The sequence below is a fragment of the Hevea brasiliensis genome, chromosome 13 (genome assembly GCF_030052815.1).
Source record: "Hevea brasiliensis isolate MT/VB/25A 57/8 chromosome 13, ASM3005281v1, whole genome shotgun sequence".
NCBI lineage: Eukaryota > Viridiplantae > Streptophyta > Magnoliopsida > Malpighiales > Euphorbiaceae > Hevea > Hevea brasiliensis.
The window spans coordinates 78,384,603-78,406,892 of record NC_079505.1 but is presented as its reverse complement, the minus strand read 5'-3'; the positions used below and the strand labels follow the sequence as shown (position 1 = coordinate 78,406,892).

The 22,290-nt window shown below is 32.4% G+C and overlaps 2 protein-coding genes across 3 annotated transcripts; one reads left to right on the top strand and one right to left on the bottom strand.

Moving 5' to 3' along the window:
- Positions 1-536: 536 nt before the first annotated feature.
- LOC131171933 (phosphoenolpyruvate carboxylase 4-like) lies at positions 537-5,122 on the bottom strand. Of its 2 annotated transcripts, none has more exons than XM_058132326.1 (9): positions 4,572-5,122; positions 3,492-3,655; positions 2,852-2,966; positions 2,680-2,757; positions 2,514-2,582; positions 2,298-2,376; positions 2,106-2,182; positions 1,871-1,966; positions 537-1,009 (listed from the first exon to the last, which is right to left on the bottom strand). In XM_058132326.1, the coding sequence occupies exons 1-9, from the start codon at positions 4,725-4,727 to the stop codon at positions 845-847; spliced, it is 999 nt and encodes a 332-aa protein (XP_057988309.1). In that variant the 5' UTR covers positions 4,728-5,122; the 3' UTR covers positions 537-844. The 2 variants fall into 2 exon arrangements, with proteins under 2 accessions (XP_057988309.1, XP_057988310.1); XM_058132327.1 differs by lacking the exon at positions 537-1,009 and adding an exon at positions 1,359-1,425.
- Positions 5,123-10,089: 4,967 nt separating this feature from the next.
- LOC110649757 (nudix hydrolase 1) lies at positions 10,090-11,267 on the top strand. The gene is made up of 2 exons (XM_021804456.2): positions 10,090-10,357; positions 10,659-11,267. The coding sequence occupies exons 1-2, from the start codon at positions 10,216-10,218 to the stop codon at positions 10,964-10,966; spliced, it is 450 nt and encodes a 149-aa protein (XP_021660148.2). The 5' UTR covers positions 10,090-10,215; the 3' UTR covers positions 10,967-11,267.
- The last annotated feature ends 11,023 nt before the right edge of the window (positions 11,268-22,290 follow it).

The following is a 22,290-nucleotide window of genomic DNA, read 5'->3' as shown; positions in this document are numbered from 1 at the left end:
ATGGCCTGGAGAGTTGGAAGAACTCCAGGGTTAAGCATGCTCATTTGAGAGAAATTCTAGGATGGGTGACTTCCTGGGAAGTTCTCCATGGATGGGTGACCTCCTGGAAAGTTCTCCATTCCAACTTTAGGACAAAACTGTGAGGCTTATGGCCAAAGCGGACAATTCCTCTAGTGGTTGGAGCCCGACAGTTACAATTGATTTCAGAGCCGCTTGCGTGTCCTCTTAGGCGATGGTGGGGCAAACCTCAGCGAGGACGCTGAGTTATCGAAAGGGGGGAGAAAGGTCTCTTAGGCAAATCCCACATCGGCAAAGCACGGAGATGGTCTTGGGTTCAAAAAGTAATGATATATAAAATAGGGAACTAGTCACTGGAGGCGCCTTTTGGTGGAATGACCTGGAGAGTTGGAAGAACTCCAAGGTTAAGCGTGCTTACTTAAGAGAAATCCTAGGATGGGTGACCACCTGGAAGTTCTTCATTCCACCTATGGAATAAAACCATGAGGCTTACTACCAAAGCCGACAATTCCTCTAGTGGTTGGAGCCTGACCGTTAATTACTTTTGTACTCCAAGACACATCTTCATTTGATCACCAGCTCCCACAACATATTATTAAATTCTAAAATCAAATATGTCAAGACAATAATTCCTGAGAGAACACTAATTAACATGTATATTGAGGTTTTGCTAATGAACGGTGCACTAAAAAATAATTTACATTAACAATTTTTATAGGTACCAGCTTGTTTAGTATCTCTTTATGCAGTTTCTCATTTGTTTCTAGGCAAGGGCATCATCTTTCACAAATTTCAAGTGAATTCCTTCAGAATTTATAATAAAAATTTAAACAGGGCAACAGCCCAAACCTTCTACTAGAATGTCATTTGCCACTTTTAACATCCTATCACTGCACTGATTCATGGATAGTTCAAATCTGAGGCTATCAACTTCTCGAATGTACAAGTCAATAGCCATCCACCTAGACAAAAGAGAAACATCTCTTGTGACCTGAAACAATAAAAGGAAGACTACCAGTTACTGTATGTACCTGAAAGAAACAAGGGGATGCGAAAGTAATATAGTCCTGAAAAGAAAATGCACACACAAAAAATGTGAGAACAAAGCATTCTCTAACACCAGAGTTCTTTGGGATGCATAACAAGGTATTCTTCAATTTCATCAGTTTAAAGGGCATGCCATGCTGATGATGCATCAAAGATGCTAGACGTTTCAATGTGAGCAGTAAATTTAAAGAAACTGTAAATTTAAAGGACAAACTCATGCAAACCTAGAATAAAAATGAATAGCTGCTAAATTTTCATAGCACACCTTAGAAGTAATAGCATAAAATGCTACAGTTACTAAAACAAAGCCTTAAACTTGTTTTCTCAATTTCTTGCCAATGGTTCCATGAAAATCATCATCTGTTTGGCATGCACAAGGAATAAAATGGTGAAATAGTGATAATTAATTGTAATTGCCTAATAAAAAAAAAGTAGTCGGTAACAATAACAACTAACAACTTACTCATGCTTATCCAATATCTTCCTAAGAGACAATTAGGAAATAATTAAGTCAGAACATTTTTCTAGAAAAAGAATAAATAAATAAATAAAAAGGATTTGAACAATTTTTACCCTTTTTCATTTTTCATTTTTCTGTTCTAAGACCAAAATCTCCTAAATGATTTTACAGTCCTATCACAAAAAGCTACACGAGCTCATCATCCACATGTATCATTTATTTGTTAAATTAATGAACCAAATATATTGATATCCCTATCCACAGCAAAGTTAGATATAATTTTTCACCAACAGAAGAGTTGTTATTTGACTAGCAAGCCACACAAAAGAACTTTAAAAGCCTCACCTTTGCTGTTACATTGGGATTTCCATCTCTATCACCCCCCATCCAAGACCCAAACTTTATAGGTGTGCAAGTTAATGGAAGTGGCTTTCCTGTATGCTAAGGGAGGAAAAAGAATTGAGAAAAACAGAAATGCAAAACTGCAGTCAGAATCATGTATGAGAATGAGAAAGTCAGCAAAAATCCTTACATGCATCCAACCAATCTACTAGCAACAGAACAAGAAGTCATGACAAACCTTCTTCAGGGCATTGCTAACACGACGTAAGTAATGAGGCACAGCTTTCCACAGGGACTGCTCAACAATGTTCAAGCCTGAAAGGATTAAACACTGACATCATCAGTTACCTCCTAGAGAGAGAGAGAGAGAACAATTTTTGCAAAGTACCAAAGCTGCGATATATATCTTATTTAAAATCCAGTGATCTACCAGCCCTAGCTTCATCCACTGGTGTAGGTTTATGACGTCTAAGCTCATCTGTCTGCCATATTGAAGTAATCTCCCTCACCTGCAAATGCAATAGTGAACTATAAACCACAAAAAAAAAATCAGAGAGAAATTACTTTTTCATATTATCATACAACCATCACACTTTTCAGTGGTTTTTATGATAGATAAAGAATTATTAAAGGATAGGAACTATACCAGATCTTCAATCAGCATTTCTCGATCTTCATGAGTAAGATCAGGTCGATCATTATAATCTAAAAGATGCTGCAAGAAAGTTCAAGTTATATTCAGATACAGTGTACTAAGACAGCATCTAAGATTATCATGATGTTAATTGAAAGCAATTATATGACAAACTTACAGCTATTCTAATGTGCTTATATTGCAAGGTACGACGATTAATTTGAGTAGGGTGTGCAGTAAGAACAATTTCAACCTCCTGCAACAGCAATAACTTGTCAAGTAAATACATGAAACGTTAAATAGTTAACCACAAGTAGCCAACTAAACCAATAGTAATATTTCAAACAAACCTGCTTGCAAACTGTGCTATAAAGCTCCTCTGGAGAAACTTCACCCTGTAACAGCTGATTAAAAATGTCATCACAAGATTTTGATAGATGTGTCATACTTCGAGCCCTACGAACCCTGCAGGATGCAACAGTTTTCCACAATTTATCTAGAAAGGTTTCCTTCCCATATTTAAAACTGAACTAGAACAGAGAAGCATTCAATAGGAGAACGCTAAAAAGAGGAAAGGAATGTAAATTAAAAGGCTATTCAGTATGACCAACTCTGCAGTAGTTTATAGAAGACATAACAGAAAGGATCAGAGAAGAATGGTCAAATGCAAATTCTACATGGGAATTTTCTTTTCTTTCCCTCCTACCATCTAAGAACCCATAGAGCGTTAGTTCATCATGTCTTAATATCAGAAGAAAAGAAATAAAAGGCCTTAAAAACAACGCTACCTTCGTCAGTCTGAAAACCCTAAAAGGACAATGCATTGCCTGTGATGTAATTTACTGATTCCAAATTAAGCAAAAGCCTAAATTGATCAATCTTTTGATAATTTGAGGACTGAAAATTATCAACATACATTGAAATGTAAAATAAATGAGCTGATTAAATAGGCATGCTCAGAGAAAAATTACAATAGCAAACAGAAATTACCTGTGATGGGTCTCAGCAATCCCCATCAAATTAAGGTAATGACTAAATGCACGAGCAAGAGTCAAGGCTTCCTCTAATGTCATCTTTGACATCTCCAGTGCCAGCTGCTTCTCTAGCAGCTCAGCTGTATCCTCTATCCCCGCCAATCTCATATTGCAGGCACTCTGAACAAAAAGGAAAGCCCCATGTAAATTTTTAATCAATATCAGTATACTTTGCTCTCTTTTTGCCTACCAAGAAAATGCAGAAAGAGAATACCCATCAAAATGCAAGAAAATGTATTTCGCTTTTCATGTGAATGATTCTTTTCATATCATGTGACCAAAATACCAATCAATACTCTAAATCATAAATTCAACAATAAAATTTTTGAGTCAGTTACAGTTATCTTGACCATACTGATTTTTCCCTGTTTTACAAAAATAACCATAAATATGAAAGCCGTCCTTCTTCTCATGGGCCTAAGCAACAGAAAGGAACCAGGTTAAGAAAAAAAAATCCATTATGCTGAATATACTTAAAACATGGTCAAAGAGCCAAATAACTGCAATTGGCTGGGTGTAAGCGTTGTCACAGTGAGTCTTGTGGGTGCGTGTGTTCCCGACAAAAAAAAAAGAGCCAAATAACCAAAAGAAAAATTAGTTTTGTTATTTTCACTTCCCAGTTTTCTAAGTATCCAAACAAAATAAAAAAATTTAAAAAGAAAAGGCCCAAACAATAATGCATATCATCACCGAGTAAATCTGGAACTATATTCATAGGAGGGGGAAAGAAAGGGATTTAACAGTTGGCTAAGTCAATTTAGCTTCAAATTTTCCATAAAAACAATACAAAACTTAATATCCGTATCATATTTCATTTCACATTATCCCCTCTGTTTTCTCAGCTAGGAATGGACTTTAGCAATAGCCATCTTACCCAAAAATTAATAATGATTTGGAAGTATAAGCACAGTGACTTCTCTCCCAGAGAAGTAAAGAACAATTTTTTTTTTGTCAAAATAAGTAAAGAACAACTTGAAATAACACCTTTTAACGATCCATCCCCCCACCCTTCAAAGTGGAAAATTAAAAATAAAACCTGAGCGAGGATCCGGTTCCTTTCAAGTTTCTCCATAAATCTGCCTCCAACTTCTCTCTGCAACACATCGTTTAGCAGATTCCCAAGCAGCTTACAGTCATCGTCAAAGCTTTGAAATGAGATTTCCTCAGCTATATCGTCTGTTGTATCCGTCATTATACCCGAAAAAATAAAAACAAAAATAAAACACTCAAAGCACTAATATAGAGCACCTAGGCACACAAAAACAAAAACCCACTGCAGCAATCTAAGAGAAGAGAAAGTGCAGTTCTTTCTTCCAGGGAGAAAGACTGAAATGGAGAAGGTGAAGCTGGCAGTGGTGATAGAGGAAAAGTACAGAGAGAAACAGAGACGAAAACTTCTGTTAAATGCAGGGCCCAGTTTTTTTCTTAGGAAAAGGAGAGGGCAAGGGAAATGTTGAAACGTGGGGGTCAGTGAGGAAAAGATGGGCAGTTTTTTTCCGTTCTGATCACTGAAATTTTTACGAGCTTGTGATTCATATTTTCCCCGAAAATGTCCTTTTCTATCTGCGAGGCTCGAGAGTCCTTCTTTTATTAGTTAGTACTGTTTTTTGGCATCCCAGAAAATTTATGGGATCTTTTTCAGGAGATTCCCAGGATCCCAAAGTAGATTCCCTTTCCTATGTACACTTTAAAAGCTCGTTTGATTGATTTTTATTAAAAAAATATATATTTTAGATATTATTAAAAAAATAATATAAAAAATTATTTTATTATTTTTATAATTAAAATTTATTAAATTTAATTTTAAATTATTTTATTAAATGAGTTTTACTACTTCAATAAATAGTGATTATTGTTGTTATTATATATATTTAGAAAAAAATTATTACATTTTTATAATAAATACTCTAATAAAAATAAGATAATGAGACGATAACGAGTGTGCGTGTAAAGAGTTAATGTCGTTTAAAGAGGCAATGAATTTGACATTAACAAAAAATAATAAATAACATTTAATAATTATGATGTTAATGGATAATTGTGTTATCAGCCGCCCCTCATTTTTCTGTCGACTTTTTTATAGGGCGTGAACAGTGATGTAAGAAGACGATATAAAATGATTTTTAAATTAAATCAACATCCCATTTCATATTTAATGAATTTTGTAAAACATTATTATAACGATTGTAAGGCTTTGCTTAGTATTAAGATTCCAAGTAAAATTAAAAAAAAAAAACTTTTTAAAAAGGTATTATTTTAAATATTATTAAAAAAAGGATCATTTTAAATAATTAAAAAAGAAAAACAATTGAGAGAAATGATGTTGATATTCATGCCGATATTCATGTTGCTTGCAAGAAGTATAAACCCAGAAAGAATTGGAAGTATGCAACTATGAATGGTAGTTACAAATGAGGCAATCACAGTCCAATCGGGTCTCCTAAACCCAAACTAAAACTGACGTTTGATGTTATGCGTTGAACAATTTTTCCTCCCAAAATAAAAGCCAATCTCATGAGTGGCAAGTGATTAGATACCCAAATTAACACATTGATTCAAACCAAATAAGCAACCGCACTCTCAAAAGTTCTCCTGCATAGGGTGTTGGATTTTGGTTTGGTTAGTCAAAATTAAATCAAAATTTCGATAAAATTTTAGTCTAATTTTTTATAGTTTTAATTTTAATTCGATATAATTTTTTATTTTTCAATTTTAGTATGATTCTGATTTGATTTTTAATTTTTAAAATAATTTTATATAATTATTTTCTTAAAAAACTATACTTGAATTATTAGTATTTAAATTTTGAATTTAATTATTATCACATAATATATAATATAACATATCTTTTAGTTATATCTAAATTATATAATCTTTAACTATGAGGTGGCATATATAATTTAGGATTAAATATATATTATAATATAATAATATAAGAATATTATGTAATATACATTTTAACTATTTATTAATCATATAATATTTAACTATAAGATATAAATATAATTAAGAATTAATATATATATATATATATTCAATTCTCGGTTCGATTTTAATTCTGTATGATTCTGGTTCAATTTCAGTTCGATTTTTAGTGAAGAATTAGAATCGAACTAAAGTATCAAAATAAATTTAATTCGGTATAGTTCTTATCAGTTCGATATAATTCTTTAATTCGATTTGAATCCCTTAAGAATTGTGCACAACTCTACTTTACATGCTCTTTTTTTTTTCGAACAGAAAAAGATATTTAATTAGAAAAATATGAGTTACAATGGTTCAGCCCCCTAAAAATATAAAACTACATAACTTCAACTAAGCCCAAAGGAAAAGGATCTCTAGACTAAACAGGTTGACACAAAACCACTTCATCTTCAACGCCCTTCCTTCTTCATCAGCCACAGTATGCAGGGAGACAGAAGCCTAAAGAAGAGAAAATGGCAAGGCAGCTTGGAAGACTAACAAGCAGGGAGATAGATCATCAACCTCATAGCGAGAACTTTACCATCCGCTCAAAGCATAAAATTTCCCTGCTCAAACACTTCAAGGCCTATGTTTTACTATATATGACTGACATTAATATTCCCTTCCTATTAAATTTGCTGTAACTAAATTTACTAAGTAAAAAAAAATGATGTGATTGTACAATTTAAATTGTTAATTAATGCGAGTGCTTAATGACATAAATTGAATAGAACAAAGACAAATTTGGCACGAATATCCAATTAGTTGCACTTTAATGTGAGAATAGGATTATTACGTATCTAATATCGAATGTTTCAACTTTCCCTATTTTAATTTTGATAAAAAAAAAAATTCACTATTTTAATTTTTAAAAGCATGTGGATCAGCTAACGTAGACATGAGAGTTCTTTACCATATTGCTTTATTTATATTACGATGTCAGTATATTTATCTGTTCATAGAAATTTCTAGCCTATCATGCAATGATATGCAGAGATTTTTTAAATTTACATAAACGCTTTATTATTGTTGTGTTTTTTTTTAGAGGAAAGCATAGGGATAGAGGGGATAAAGGATAGGGGTATAAATGAACTAAACCGCTTGTGAGCTACTAGATATTCGGCTCAAAAAAAGTTCGGTTCGATTTGGCTCGTTTTCTAAATGAGCCGAGCTCAATCTCGAATTTTAAGTTTGTTTATTAAAAGAGCCGAGCTCGAGTTCAGTCATATGTGGTTCGAGCTCGAGCTCGAGTTCAGCTTATTAATAGCCTCACGAACTAACTTGTTGAACAGGCTTGCAAATTGACTCGTTGAACAGGCTCGCAAACTAATTCGTTAATTAAGCTCATGAATAGGCTCGTGAACAGGCTCGTGAGTAAATTCGTGAATAGACTCGTTTTATAAGCTCATGAATAAGCTTGTTTACCTACTTTAAATATAAAATAATATATTATTAAATATTATATTATTATATAATTTTATTATATAATTAAAATAAAAAAATACATTTATAAAATATAATTATTTTTATCTGCTCTTGGAATGTTATTATAACTTTTATATATAAAAATTATTTTAAACTTATTTATTCATATTAAATCACTAAATATGAAGTCATGTATCTCTGATCATCTCTTTTTTTTTATCTCTAAATATTAAATTTTTAAAAGATTAAATTTCAAACTTATCACTAATCTATCTAATAAGTATTGCTCTTTGTGTGTGTGTGTATGTGGTCTCCTTCCCCTCCCTAATCTATCTAATAAGTATCTCTGTCCATGTCTCTATTTGACTTTGTGTGTGTGTCTTCTCTATTTCTATTAACACTAACTAATCTATCTATATATTATTAATTTATAATTAGTTTGTAAACTAACTCTCTCTCTCTCTCTCTCTCTCTCTCTCTCTCTCTCTCTCTCTCTCTCTCTCTCTCTCTCTCTGTGTGTGTAATCTCCCCCTATTTCTTTTTATTAATAATAACTAATCTATAATTACTATATTACTTAATATTGTACACTTATTTCATATAAATTAAATTATTTATTTTTTTAATAGAGCATTAATGAAAGATATAAAGTACCAAATATAATTTGATAAATTAAATAATATAATCTATTTAATTCTTTTAAACTTATTTAAATAAATTAAATAGAAAAATAGAAAACACTAAATTCTTTTAATCTATTTTATATTTTTTTTCTTGTTAATTTGTATTATTAATGGCTATAGACTTATGTAGTATTTTATTTTGAAAGTAATTGTGATTTAAAACATGTATTATAAATGTCGAGTTGAGCTCGAGCTTATCGAATTCAAGCTTGAACTCGAGCTTATCAAGCTTACTTATCGAAATAAGTTCGAGCTTAAACTTATCAAGCTTGATGCGAGCTTAAACTAAAGCTTGACAAACGAACTTAAACCGAGCTGAGCTCGAATCGAATTCGAATTTAACATATTGCAAACGAATCAAGCTCGAATTTTAATATTAAAACTCGAATCGAGCTCAAGTCGAGCTCGAGCCTAAGACATATATTCACGAGCCGAGCTTGAACAAGTCAAAGCTTGGCTCGGCTCGGCTCAATTCGATTGCAACCCTAATAAAGGACATAAAGAGAGAATGACTAAATTGTAGCTTTTTATAAACTTTAAAAAGCAAATTATTACGTGGTTTGTGCTTTCCGCATTTGTGTTGAATTGATTTAATTGAGGGATGACAAAAAGTTTTTAAACCTGATTTATATCCACTTGAATTTGATTAATTTTTCTTGATTTTAATTTATGCGGGATAAAAATAAACAGATTTTTCTTCTTCTCGACTTCCCATAACCTTTCGCATAATAATATATTATTATGTTTTATTAAAAAATAATTTATTTCTATATGTTATATATATAAATATGATAAGTTTAGAAAAAAATATAAATATATTATTGAAATAATATTTAAAGAATATATTAAAATAAAAAATAAAAAAAAATCCCTATTTCTAATCAAATTTATATTGTTGAAAGAGCGATCTCCATCATTGAGCTCTCCGTTACTATTTCTAATCAAATTTATAGCCTAATGGACTCAAGAAATGCCTTTTTTAAATCTAATTGAGCCTTTAAAATTAATGGAATAAAAATATCTTTTATTATTTTACTTGCCTAATTAGTGAAATATATTTGTAAATTAAAATATTGATGAAATTAAATATTAAAAATTCAATTATCGAATTTACAAATTATAAATATTGAATTATTAATTATTGTATATTATACAAATAAAAAAGTAATTTACCCTATTTATTTTCGTTTTTTTGACTTGGCGAGTTGAAAGTTGCCACCGCTGGTCCCTCGCTGCCCAAGCACAACGGAAAAAACAAGAGCGACAGGAAGACTAAGCAAGCTACAAGAATACCAAATACTGTCATGCCACGTTGCTAGCCGCTGAGATTTTCCAATGATCAATCCGCCAAATGCAAGGGTAAATTCGTTATTCAGGTTTATTTCCATGACGTGGCTGTCTTTGATTGCACAATGAATACGAAATCTAACTATATCTACAACAGCATATTCCTACTAGTCATCCTTCTGGCGGAAAAAAAAACCTTTAAAATAAGCGCTGGGCAGGCGCGTTCCAAGTCCATATAAAATGGCAGATTTATTTTTTATCTCATGCTGTCTAGAGAGAGGGAGAAGCTGAAAGTGTTCCAAAGAGATCCTCAGAAGAAAAATGGAGAAAAAGGCAGAGACTCCTGTGCCTAGAGTAGCTGTGGTAGTCTTCCTGTTGAAAGGGAAATCGGTGCTGTTGGGGCGACGCCGCTCCTCCATCGGTGACTCTACCTTTGCCCTTCCTGGCGGTCACCTAGAGTTTGGTTAGTCTCTTTCTCACGCATATTCTAGTCTTGTTCTTGCGAGATTTTACAACATGAAAGTAACTATTTTCAGAAAAACTAATCGCATATATTAGTTTGGAATTCAATTGAAATTCTATGGAGATCTTGATATAATTTGGTTTGAGTACAATCGATTGAATTGAAGATAAACAATTTTAAATGAAGTTTCTGATGTTCTAATTCCAAAATCGTCCTCTTAGTGATTGCCTATGGAATACTGAATAATTGCAATACCTAATCCTGGCAATTGAATAAAAGCTCTGCTCTTGTTTGCTTTCAGGGGAGAGCTTTGAGGAATGTGGGACAAGAGAGATGAAAGAGGAAACAGGTTTGGATATTTCCAAAATAGAATTTCTAACGGTTACCAACAACCCCTGCCTGGAGGAACCAAGGCCATCACATTATGTTACCATCTTTCTTCGTGCAATCTTGGCCGACCCCAATCAAGTGCCCCAAAATCTTGAGCCTGAGAAGTGCTATGGTTGGGAATGGTATGATTGGGACAACCTCCCAAAACCATTGTTTGGACCATTGGAAAAAATGGCACGGAGCGGCTTCAATCCTTTCCCAACTGACCATAATATTTGATGAGGGGATGAATGGTGTTACCAGCTTATGGCTATCATCACATTGATACCAAGGGTATAAAATTCAGGACTTTTGGTATCTGTATTGGATTTGGAAGATTTTCTTGAATGCTATTGCTGAATCTTTTTGTTAAATTATATGAAGGAGCAGCAAAGTTTAAGTTTGTTATTCATATGGTCTTAGAATTTCTCCATGCTCCATAGCCTGATATTCTAGGTTAGAGTATGGAACAAGGAGCTGTCCACAACTCCTTTCAAATTGTAATAGGATACGAGCCATTAATATATTTTATATATTTAAATTGTTTGCAAAAAATGAAAATCCATCATTCATACTTAAGTTTCCAAAGGGTAAGAAGGTTATTCTGCCATCAAAGGCCTTAACAAGAGAACAACTCCTCTTCATTGTACCCGTAAAAGAAATTTGTGTAAGAACTCCACATGATTGCCAGAGCAATAGAAATGATAATGGCTGGCATGTTATTTCACGTCTTCAACAACTGAATTAAACGAAAGGCTAGCTCTATTTATTTATTTATTTATTTATTTTTGGAGCATGTCAATCCAATTCTGATCACTAGTCAGCCTAGTAGTTGGCACCTGCTGCAAATAAACAGTGAGATACTTGAAAAGTAGTAGCACAAGAAGAGAAGAAGGCCAAAAGAAGTCCTAGTTAAAATATATTCAGCATCTGAAAGAGCAAGCATTTCTCTCTTCCGTTAGTTTAAAATACTCTCATGTTCACAGGAATAATGGCACTCTCATTCCTCGAACCATCAGCATTTGCATTTGTCTTTGGTTGACCTCTTGTAGCACTAGCAAACATAATTTATTTAATTTTTATACCTGTTCTGCTTTCAAATTGATTTCATCGTTTGACTGTTCTTAGTGGCATAAGCTGCTGCTTAATTATCCTTGTTACTTATTGTTTTCAATAATTAGTAGTAATTATAAGATCATGGGATTGTTTATCAAATGGAACAGTATGATGATGATGGCTGGTATTCCTGCAACATAACCCAGAAGTCAATTCGATCTTTAATTTATTTTGGAACTTCCTTTCATGGCCTGAAAAACCAAAGGATATATTGCAGCGTAATGTTGTGGGAACTAAATCTTTGATTTGCCATGCATTCAAAATACACTGATACAAATTCTAATCCATGTATTTTAAGTTTAGTGATCCTATTAACAAGGAGATGCTGATGATTCTTGATGGAATAAGGAACCTAATTGAACAAGTACAAGCAGAACACAGCACATAGTGCAGAATATTACTGGAGAACCACAAGAAAATTACTCCCCCAGCAGAATACTCTGCCCCCAGAACCAGCAACACTAGCTGGAAAATATAACTCAATTCTTCACACCTCTCTACCCTTCCCCATCTATCTATTTATATTTTTCTTTTCAGTTGCTGCACATTTCCTTCCAAGAATCACTAACGGATTGTAGCACAGCTGGCCTTCTTTGCTCTTCTAGAATATTCCATATCCCTGTTAATTCTACAATGCATGTTAAGAAGATCGTTGATAATACATCTGATCCTCATGTTTTAAATGACTCCATAACTCTCCAAAAGGAAAGTAGCACCAGCCAACAGGGAGATGGCAACCATATCCTTCTCTTCACTAGGAGCTAGGACTTTCACACTGTTTGCAGAATACAGTTTGAATGAAGCATGATTTCTTTGTTTCTTTTTTCAATAATACAATTGCAATTGACAATTGGAGGAATGATGTCCATTCCATTGCAAGCAGAATCAGGTCATATCTATTAGAAGCATTATCCTAATACTAAAACGACACTCTTCTTAGCTTTGGTATTATCTCTGCTCTTTTGATCTTTATTTGCCTTGTATATTTGGTGTTAGGACGTGCATGTGACACACAAGTCTGGAATGCTATTGATTCCAAGGTTTCTTTTTCCCATTGCAACTTAGGAATGTCTTTTTAATTATGATTTGAATGTATTTTACGGATAATGTAGAGGTCATTATATTAAAAAAAAAATCCGAAATACTAAAAATAATTATATCTCAAAAACAATCTCAGTTAGGTGCCTGTCTACAGTTCTCTATCACTCCTGCTCCTCAGTCACCTGCATAGTTTCCACAGCCTTCACTTTCCATTATGAAATCTTCAACTACGATCTCCATTACCACAACTACTGTCACTGCACTAACATTTTCTGTAGACTGCATCATGTGACCATCATTGCATTGCTACTACTTTGATGCTATACCGCTGTTACAACCCCATTTCTTTATCACTGTTTCCTCGCTACTGTAAACTGCCATTTCACCAACTCTGTTTTCTTTCCAAGACTAGCACTTTGATCACTGGAATTAATACCCTTACCCAGGCTTTGTCGCCACAGTTCTCATTGCTGCCAAACTGTTGCGTTGTTGCTTTATTATTGGCTAATGCAAATATAAAGTTAAAATTTCACTTCACCAACACCAAGGTTTCTACATGTTTGCTGTTTCTGTTTCAGTTGCTACTGTCACCACATTTTTTTTGTTAGAGGATAAACTACAATTTAATTTTGGAGGTTTTAAAAAAGCCCTATAATTTAGTTTTATATTTTAAAACATTTAGTTGTGTATTTTTAAAACTAAGTAATCTAGTCTCGAGATTTAATAAAATTTATTACTTAATTCTTGAAATTTTATTTTATTGATAATTCCCTCCTGAGATTGAAAGTTTTATTAAATCTCGTGACTAAATTGTAGTTAATTATTTTTATTAATTATAAAGTCCAAGGAATCAATAGTGAAACTGTTATATGGTCTTCACTTCACCTTTAAGTAACGAAAATGCTGTTAGGAAGAAGATATGGCAAAAAAATATATATATATATATATATATATATATATATATATATATATATATATATATATATATATATATATATATATATATATATATATGGTTTATAAGCCAAATGCTGTTCTTTCACCGCTTTCTTATTTCTAAGGAAGGAGGGAAGAATTTAACAGTATGAAAAAATGAACAAAAGTATTTAATTTTTGGAATAAACTATTTATAAAAAAAAGGAATTTAATTTAATTCTCACAAAATTATGTTTAATTTTTTTTTTATTTTTTTTTCAGTTAAAAGGAATTGGATTCTTTTATTATGAAATGAAATTAATTAATTGAATTAAATTCTCCTAAATTTTTAAATTCCAAACAAGGATTAATGATTTTATAATATTTTTCTAACAGTATGGATGAAGTGTGTAGACTGGGTCTTGGATATCCAGCAGGAAATTAAGGTTGGTATATATTTTCCACTGTCCCCTTTCCATTGATAGGCTAATGGTTCTATATAATCCTCAATTCCGCAGAACTTACTTCATGTTGCTGGATATTTTGTGGGTTTCTATTAATCTGAGTTTTATCATTGAAAAGTCTGTTGTTATTCATTGAATTTGTTAATCTCTATTGGTGAAATGCCAATGTGATTTGAAGGTTCTATTACAATTCCGTTGTCAAAGTTTTCAATTTAGTTTAATGCTCCAGTTTTTTTTTTTTTTTTTTGAAAAGAGGATCGTCCTCAGAGAGTAGGAAGTTGAAGAGACAACATGGTGAGATAAATGATGAATTACAGAAAAAATTAAAGATATACCAAGGAAAATGAATGATAAAAATCCTCAAATCAATGCATAAATGCCAAAAATTGCTGATTAGGAACATGATGAAGATGGTGGGTTAACAGGCAACAGCAGCAGAGTCAGTCCCACCCTGATTGATTAGTAGCAGAGCTACAGTGGCTTCGATTCTTCATTATGCAAGCGAGTACCAAGAAGCAATATTCCAATAACATGCAGCATGAGCTCTGAAAGGCTGTGTTCTATATTGATGTAGTGGTCCTTCAGCTCACGAACGTTTTGATTTGAGTACATATGCCTAGTTTTTCTCATCTGTCTCATTGATAATCTTTTTGCAAATGATGTCTCGGTTGTTTAGCTATGTTATTATCTGCAATGGTTGGTCTTTGACTTCATCCTTGGGAAGCCAAAGTGTGCTTTTAATTAAGGGAAAACGATTGTGTACTTATGAAATGGACAAAACTTTTATAAATGGGATACATCAGTAAATTTCAGGCACCTTTCCAATGTGTAATGTGTATTTAACTCTTCATATTTGAATTTAAAAGTTTACAAGTTTTTTTTTTTTTTTTTTTTTTTATTATTGATCATCCAATTAAATATCATTAACTCTTTAACCTGTGACCTGAATCTCCTACTAATTATTTAACCAATCAGATATCATTCTACTATTTCTTTAACCTATAAGAACCCACTATTACTTTAACCGATAATAAGCTATCTCCTACTTAACTTCCAACTTCGTAACCCCTTCTAAAATAAGAATTAAAATACTTGATCATGAACTGAATATATATCGAACTGGTGGTTACTGGTTTTATAATATTTGAATCAAACCGATTCACTCTGTCCTGGATTTCAAACTGAATATCATAATATAACTTGATTCTTCATATATCCATTTTCAGTTTGTTAATTTTTTTTAATCGAACCTATCTCAACCTCTAACTCCATAACCCATCTCAAGTAGGAGTTCATTTTCTGCATATATCTATTTTTAGTGTCACGACTCGATCCCACGAGCCAGACCAACACCAGGACCTAGGCCGGCATAAAACTCTCGAGGCTCGTAGTAAGCCTCACTATTCCCAAAACCATAACCAGGACCAAAATCAAGGCCCAACATATAAACAAAAATAATAAAATATTATAGATTTATTTAGGACCAACTCAACCTAATTTTTATTAAGAAGCCAAAAATAGGGGAGCGCAACTTAATCTTGATACCCATCATGTACAAACTATTTCATATCATAAGTTTTTCATTAATTAATACAATATATACATAAACTAGTCTCACAGCGGAGCTCTAATTATTAAACAAATAAATAAATAACTAGATACAATAAAATATTAAACTAAGAAGCACAACCTACGAAGGAAAATGGCATGTTAGACTAAAAAAAATAAACTTGCTTCTCCTGCAACATGGAAAAAATATTTGAACAGTAATGAGCGTTCGACTCAGAGAGTTTAAATATTAATTATAGATGTAATTTCTATAACTATCTAAAACTATTACTATCCTATCATGAAATGCTCATCCAACACATTAAATAAATAATTCACCCAATATTCATACGAGAAGTTAATTTGAAGCTACTCATGCACCCAGTGTATCATATCAATATATATATATATATATATATATATATATATATATATATATATATATATATATATATATATATGAGAGTTGATTTCCTATACAACTCTCTTAATTCAATACCTGCCAGCGAGGTCAACTCAAATCGGACTTTCGCTTAATAATCCAAGTACAGGAGTTAGCGAGATCAATTCAAAGTCGTACTCACCCTGACTTATCCATATATAAGGATCGGGTCCCAGTGAGTCAAGCTCCAACCGCGACTACCCGTTCTACTCATATCCATATCCACACCATACTCACGCCAACACACACACACAGAGCTCCAAATTATTCTGAGGGCGTCAATCACAACAATTAACAATAATTAAATATGCATCAATAAAAAAAATACCCTTAATATATTAACTATGTGCATAATTAATTATTTATAGAATCCACGAGCATGCCAGATATATAATTAATATTGAAATTATAAAAATAATCAATATTCAACTCATAGACTGGTAGACTTGACTACAACTAGTTTGGCTGGAAGGAAAAGACAGTCGGCACCGATCACCTAAATATACACATTGACCTCTATTAATTTACTGACAAAATTAACTAATTAATTTAATTAAGGAAGCAATAATAATTTCTAAAGTCTATAACTGGACCTAACTTTCCTACAAGAAAAATGTAATAACCGCAACAAATAGGGTTTCAAGCCCACAAACAATAATTATAATGTCCATCCGGAGCCTATAAGGATTCTAACATAGGTCAAATATTTCAAACTCTAACTCAGGTCTCTAACTCTTTTACAGTCTAAAAAATTATTTTTAGCTCTTTAAAAATTATAAAAGTATTTCTGGAGGTCCTCCACATCATCCTTGTATTAATTAAAGCCATTTTACCAAAATTTTCTAAGTCAGAAATATTTTACAGATTTAACCAGTTAGTTTAAGCAAGGGACAAACTACACAATTTGCGTTAGGGACTACCTTTGTAAATTCTGACATCTAGAATGCGTCCGAAATGTCTGAAAATTCTAAGAACAACCGTAAACATGACCTCTTTCTAGGACATTCTGCCGGACACCCAGATCGGGCTAAAAACTCGGTCCCAAGTGCCCATGACCTATCGCCAATCTGATCGCACCTAAACAAAGTTCATAAATTGTTAATAATTATCATATAATTATATTTAATTTATGGGCATAGAAAAAAATCGAAAATCTCATCAAGCGATTTGGATAGTCCGATGATCACCTATTTCAAATGGTGTTCGATCAGAGGAGGCCGATTCCATTTCAAAGGTTTCATCACTCTGAGTTCATCGATGATCTCGGATCGTTGATCCGATGGTCAGATCATCTGGAAAAATGCCAAAATGCTACTACCTTCTCTCTCCTCCACCTCGTAGAAAACTCCTTGAAATCCGACGAGGTTGGTCCCATTTGAAAGCTCTCACTCCCAAGAATCCAATGCCTCCGTTTGGAGGTCAAAAACACCCGGAAATGAAGCTTGGAAGTGGAGGTGGCAATTTTCTCTCTCTTCGCATGGGTATTGGATTTCTCTTTGCCAGCTGTTGTTTTTTGAACTCTGACGGTCTCCTGGAGGAGCTATGGCCACCTGGGGTGGTTGCTAGCCATGAGCCACTAGTAAGGTGAGGGAGAGAAGAGAGAGAGCATTGAGGGGGGGGTGGGGGGGAGGGGTGGTGTCTGTTGCATGATTTTGAAAATCTTTTTTTTTTTAACTTTTAATTACACTTTTAGTCCTTAACTTTTTGGGTATAATCAAATGGATCCAAAATTCCTTTCAATTGGGTTCCAAAATACAAATACATGTACAATTAAATAATAAAGAATATATATTAAATAATATTGATAACAATAATAATAATAATAATCAAATTAATAATAATTAATCAAATCTTGGAACCAAAGTTAACAATAATGAAATAATATATTTTGTTAATTGATTTAACATAAATATTTAAAAATAATCATTTAATCAAAATTGGACTATTAAATAATTTATAAAATATGTTTAGAAATAACATTAAAAATATATAAATGAAAGTTTTACAAAAATTATAAATTAGTTAGATAATATTAAAATAATATTTAAATACTATATATATATATATATGATTCAAGTTATTACATTTAGTCTCTTTTTTTTTTCGTTCTTTTCAATTTGAATTTATGTTTTTCATCTCATACGCCATTGAAACTCTAAAACTATGAAAGGCGATCCGATTTTCTTAAGAGGGAATAAAAAAGGAAAATACTATGTTGCCTCTAGAATTGAACTAAAAATAAAATAAAAACCGAATCAAACCTAATTTTTATTAAAATAAAACTAAATTTCTGAATTAATTCGGTTTTGCGGTTATTTCAATCTAAATCAAATAATATTTACCCCTATCTAATTAATTAATTTATAAAATCGATTATAATGTAATTGATTATAGTTACTTGATTTATGATCTAATTGATTATGGTCTATTTGATTAATTGATAAAATACCCAATAGTACTCAATTATAATGTAATTGATTATAGTTATTTGATTTATAATCTAACTAATTATGATCTACTTGTTTAATTGATAAAATACCCTAATTGATTATTATGTAATTTATCATAGTCACTTAGTTTCATGATCTATTTGATTAATTGACAAAATATCTTATAGTGCTTGATTATGAAGTAATTGATCATAGTTATTTGATTTATAATATAATTAATTATGTATACTTGATTAATTGATAAAGTATCTAATAATACTTAATCATGATCTAATTGATTATAATTATTTGATTTATTATCTAATTGATTATGATCTACTTAATTAATTAATAAAATATCTGATAGTAACTGACTATGATCTAATTGATTATAGTTCCTTGATTTAAGATTTAATTGATTAATAGTTACTTAATTAATTGATCTAATTTTAAATATCTATTTGATTAATTGATCTAATTATTAATAATTAATTGATTAATTGATCATAGTTGCTTGATTTATTATTTAATTAATTAGGTGATTTGAATTTCACAAGAAATAAGAAAAAAGGAAAATATTATGTTATCTCCAAAACCGAATCGAATAAATCGAAAATTTCAAAAATAAAAACTGAATTGAATTGAATTTCTAAATTAATTCGGCTTGATCGGTTATGTTGCTATGAATCGAATAATGCTCACCCCTATATTATTAATTAATTGATAAATTACCTGATAATACTTAATTATGATATAATTTATCATAGTTACTTAATTAATTGATCTAATTATTAATAGTTATTTCATTAATTGATCTAATTGATCATAGTTACTTGATTTATGATTTAATTAATCAAGTGATATACTTTTCATAAAAGGGAAGAAAAAATAAAATTATTATGTTGTCTCCAAAACCAAACCGAGTAAATTGAAAAATTCAAAAATAAAACTGCATCAAACTGAATTTTTGAATTGATTTAGTTCGGTCAGTTATTTCAGTTAGAATTGAATAATACTTATTATTATCTAATTGATTAATTGATGAAATTGATTATAGTGAAATTAATTATAATTACTTGATTTATGATATATTTGATTAATTGATAAAATAGTCGATAGTATTTGATTATTCTGTAATTAATCATAGTAACTTTATTTATAATCTAATTGATTATGATTTGCTTGATTAATTGATAAAATACCTAATAGTACTTGATTATGTTCTAATTGATCATAGTTATTTGATTAAAATCTATTTGATTAATAGTTACTTTATCAATTAATCTAATTGTTAATAGTTATTTTATTAATTATAATTTATTATAGTTAGTTGATTTATAATCTAATTGTTTAATAGTTGATTAATTAATCTAATTTGTAATAATTATTTTATTAATTGATCAAATTGATCATAGTTACTTGATTTATAATTAAATTGTAACACCCCAAAATTTTAATTTTTATGAGCATTTTGGTATTTTAATTTTATTTAAATTTTAGGAATTTTTTTGAGATTTTTCGGATTTTAAAAATCGGGTTCGATTTTCCGAAAATATAAACTTTGATGAATTTTAAAAATTTATTTAAAGACCACGTGGCAAAACTAAAAATATATTTGGAGTCTACGTATTTTTCTGAGTTTTTTAAAATTTTTTCGGAATTTTTGGACCTCGTTTTCGGTCCCGAGGCAGAGTAAAAATTCAAAATTCTGTATTTCGAATCGAACCGGACTGGATCGGACCAGTCGAATCGGACCAGTCTTCTTCCCTTTTTCTTCCTCCCGCGCGCGACGTTCCATCTCCCTTTTCTCTCTCTTTTCTCTCTCCTCCCCTCCCCTGCCGCCGGCCAGCCGCCTCCCCTGCGTCCCCACCTCGCCGCGCCTCCCGGTATCCCGGTAGGCCACGCCTCCCAAACGGCCGAAGCGCGCGCGCCCCTCCTGCTTCTCCGGCCAAAATCCGGCCGATCCGGCCACCAATTGGACCGGGTCTTGTGTCTAAAATCATCTACTCGGCGAGAGCTTTCCATAGACACTAAGAACGCCGAAATCCATCGAGCGGTTTGTCCAATTTTTGCTCGGGAAGTTTTTAGCCCATTTCGACTTTTGGGCTAGATTTCTCGAAAACCGTGAATCCCACGAGAAAACCGAGGCTACCAACACGCTCCACTCGTCGAGAGCTTCGTAACGATATAAATTTCGAATTTTTCCGACACCGTTTTTCGGTGGGTCCCACGGAACTTCGCAGTGTTTTTCCGAGCATTAAATGAGCTTAGAAAATTCTGAAAAATTTATGTACTAACCCCCGTGTTATGGGCTTCGTGTAGGTATCCTCGATTCGCGGAAATTCGATAGTTGACAGTGCGCAAATTTCGGCGAATGGACCGTTCAGGAAAAGTCTCCGAATTGGACCGAGATTTTGGCTAGCCCCCCATTGTCAGACGTCCCGAGTGCGTTCCCGAAGTCGGAATCGGCAAAGGTAAACCCGAACCTTGTTTTTACGTAATTTTCTAGTGCTTAAATAGGATTAAAAATCCGTAAAATATTCGTGGTAGCTTAGAAAATTATGATTCTTTTTGCAATAGCTTAGTAATATTGCTAAGGACCGCGGGGCAAAGTTTTAGAATTTTTAGAGCTGATTTGGGCAGTTTTTGCAAAAATGGTCAATTATAGGGACTAAATTGAAATTTTACATATTGTGATGGATGATTGATTTGATGGGCCCAGGAGGGGCTGTGTGATATGATTGAGCTGTGGATATATGGATTGTGAATATAGAAGTGTGTTTTGAGCCATTTTGCAGGTTGGGTAGGTCCTAGGTATAGGGGAGACTCTGCCGGATTTTCGGCACGACTTAGGACGTATTGGTCTTTTTCTTTGTTTGTATTGAGTCAAATTTATTAAATGATTGTAATAAAATTGTCGTGAGTCGATGCCTTTCTTCCTTCGCCTTACTCAGTGACCATCGTCAAGTCTGTGAGTAGAATATTAATTTTAATTGTAATTTCGATATTATTATATGTTCAAGCATGCCCATGCATCACTTATATGCATATATTTATGTAGTTAAACTCTAGGCACGATTTATGTTGCATTCATAACTGTTGATGTGCCATGGATGTTGTTGTGGTAATTTGGAGCAGTGTGCGTGCATTAGCGTGCGTGTGATGTGGTGTGGACTATGGATAGGACGGGTAGTCACGCTTGAGTAATTCATTGACCCGATCCTTCGAGGGGTAGTCACGCTTGAGTAATTCTGGGACCCTCGATTTGGTTATTAAGTGGAAGTCCGAGCTTGAGTAATTCACTGCACCAAAGTTGGATTTAAGAGAGTCAGATAGGGGATCAGCTCCCATATGTTATGATCGATACTACAGGGTGTGTGAGTGCTCCAAATTACCTTTTTGATGTTATGATGTGAAAATGTTGTTGATGTTGCATTTCACTCTACAGGGTGCATTAGTTTTAGATAGTTATAGGGATTATGGTTAAAAATTGATATTTTACTCTCTGAGTCGAATGCTCACTCGCTCAAAAATTTTTACAGCCACAGGAGGATATTTTTTGAGGTTAACTCGCTTTCTCCTCGCAGTCAATTATTACTGTTTGTATAA

What these genes read in the sequence shown, in the direction of transcription:
- LOC110649757 (XM_021804456.2), top strand. Translation starts at nt 10,216, where the DNA reads ATGGAGAAAAAGGCAGAGACTCCTGTGCCTAGAGTAGCTGTGGTAGTC. An exon ending in TGGCGGTCACCTAGAGTTTG is followed by an intron (nt 10,358 to 10,658) that starts GTTAGTCTCTTT and finishes GTTTGCTTTCAG; the next exon opens with GGGAGAGCTTTGAGGAATGT.
- LOC131171933 (XM_058132326.1), bottom strand. Translation starts at nt 4,727, where the DNA reads ATGACGGATACAACAGACGATATAGCTGAGGAAATCTCATTTCAAAGC. An exon ending in ATAAGCACATTAGAATAGCT is followed by an intron (nt 2,583 to 2,679) that starts GTAAGTTTGTCA and finishes ACTTTCTTGCAG; the next exon opens with CATCTTTTAGATTATAATGA. An exon ending in TTAGCAATGCCCTGAAGAAG is followed by an intron (nt 1,967 to 2,105) that starts GTTTGTCATGAC and finishes TTCCTCCCTTAG; the next exon opens with CATACAGGAAAGCCACTTCC.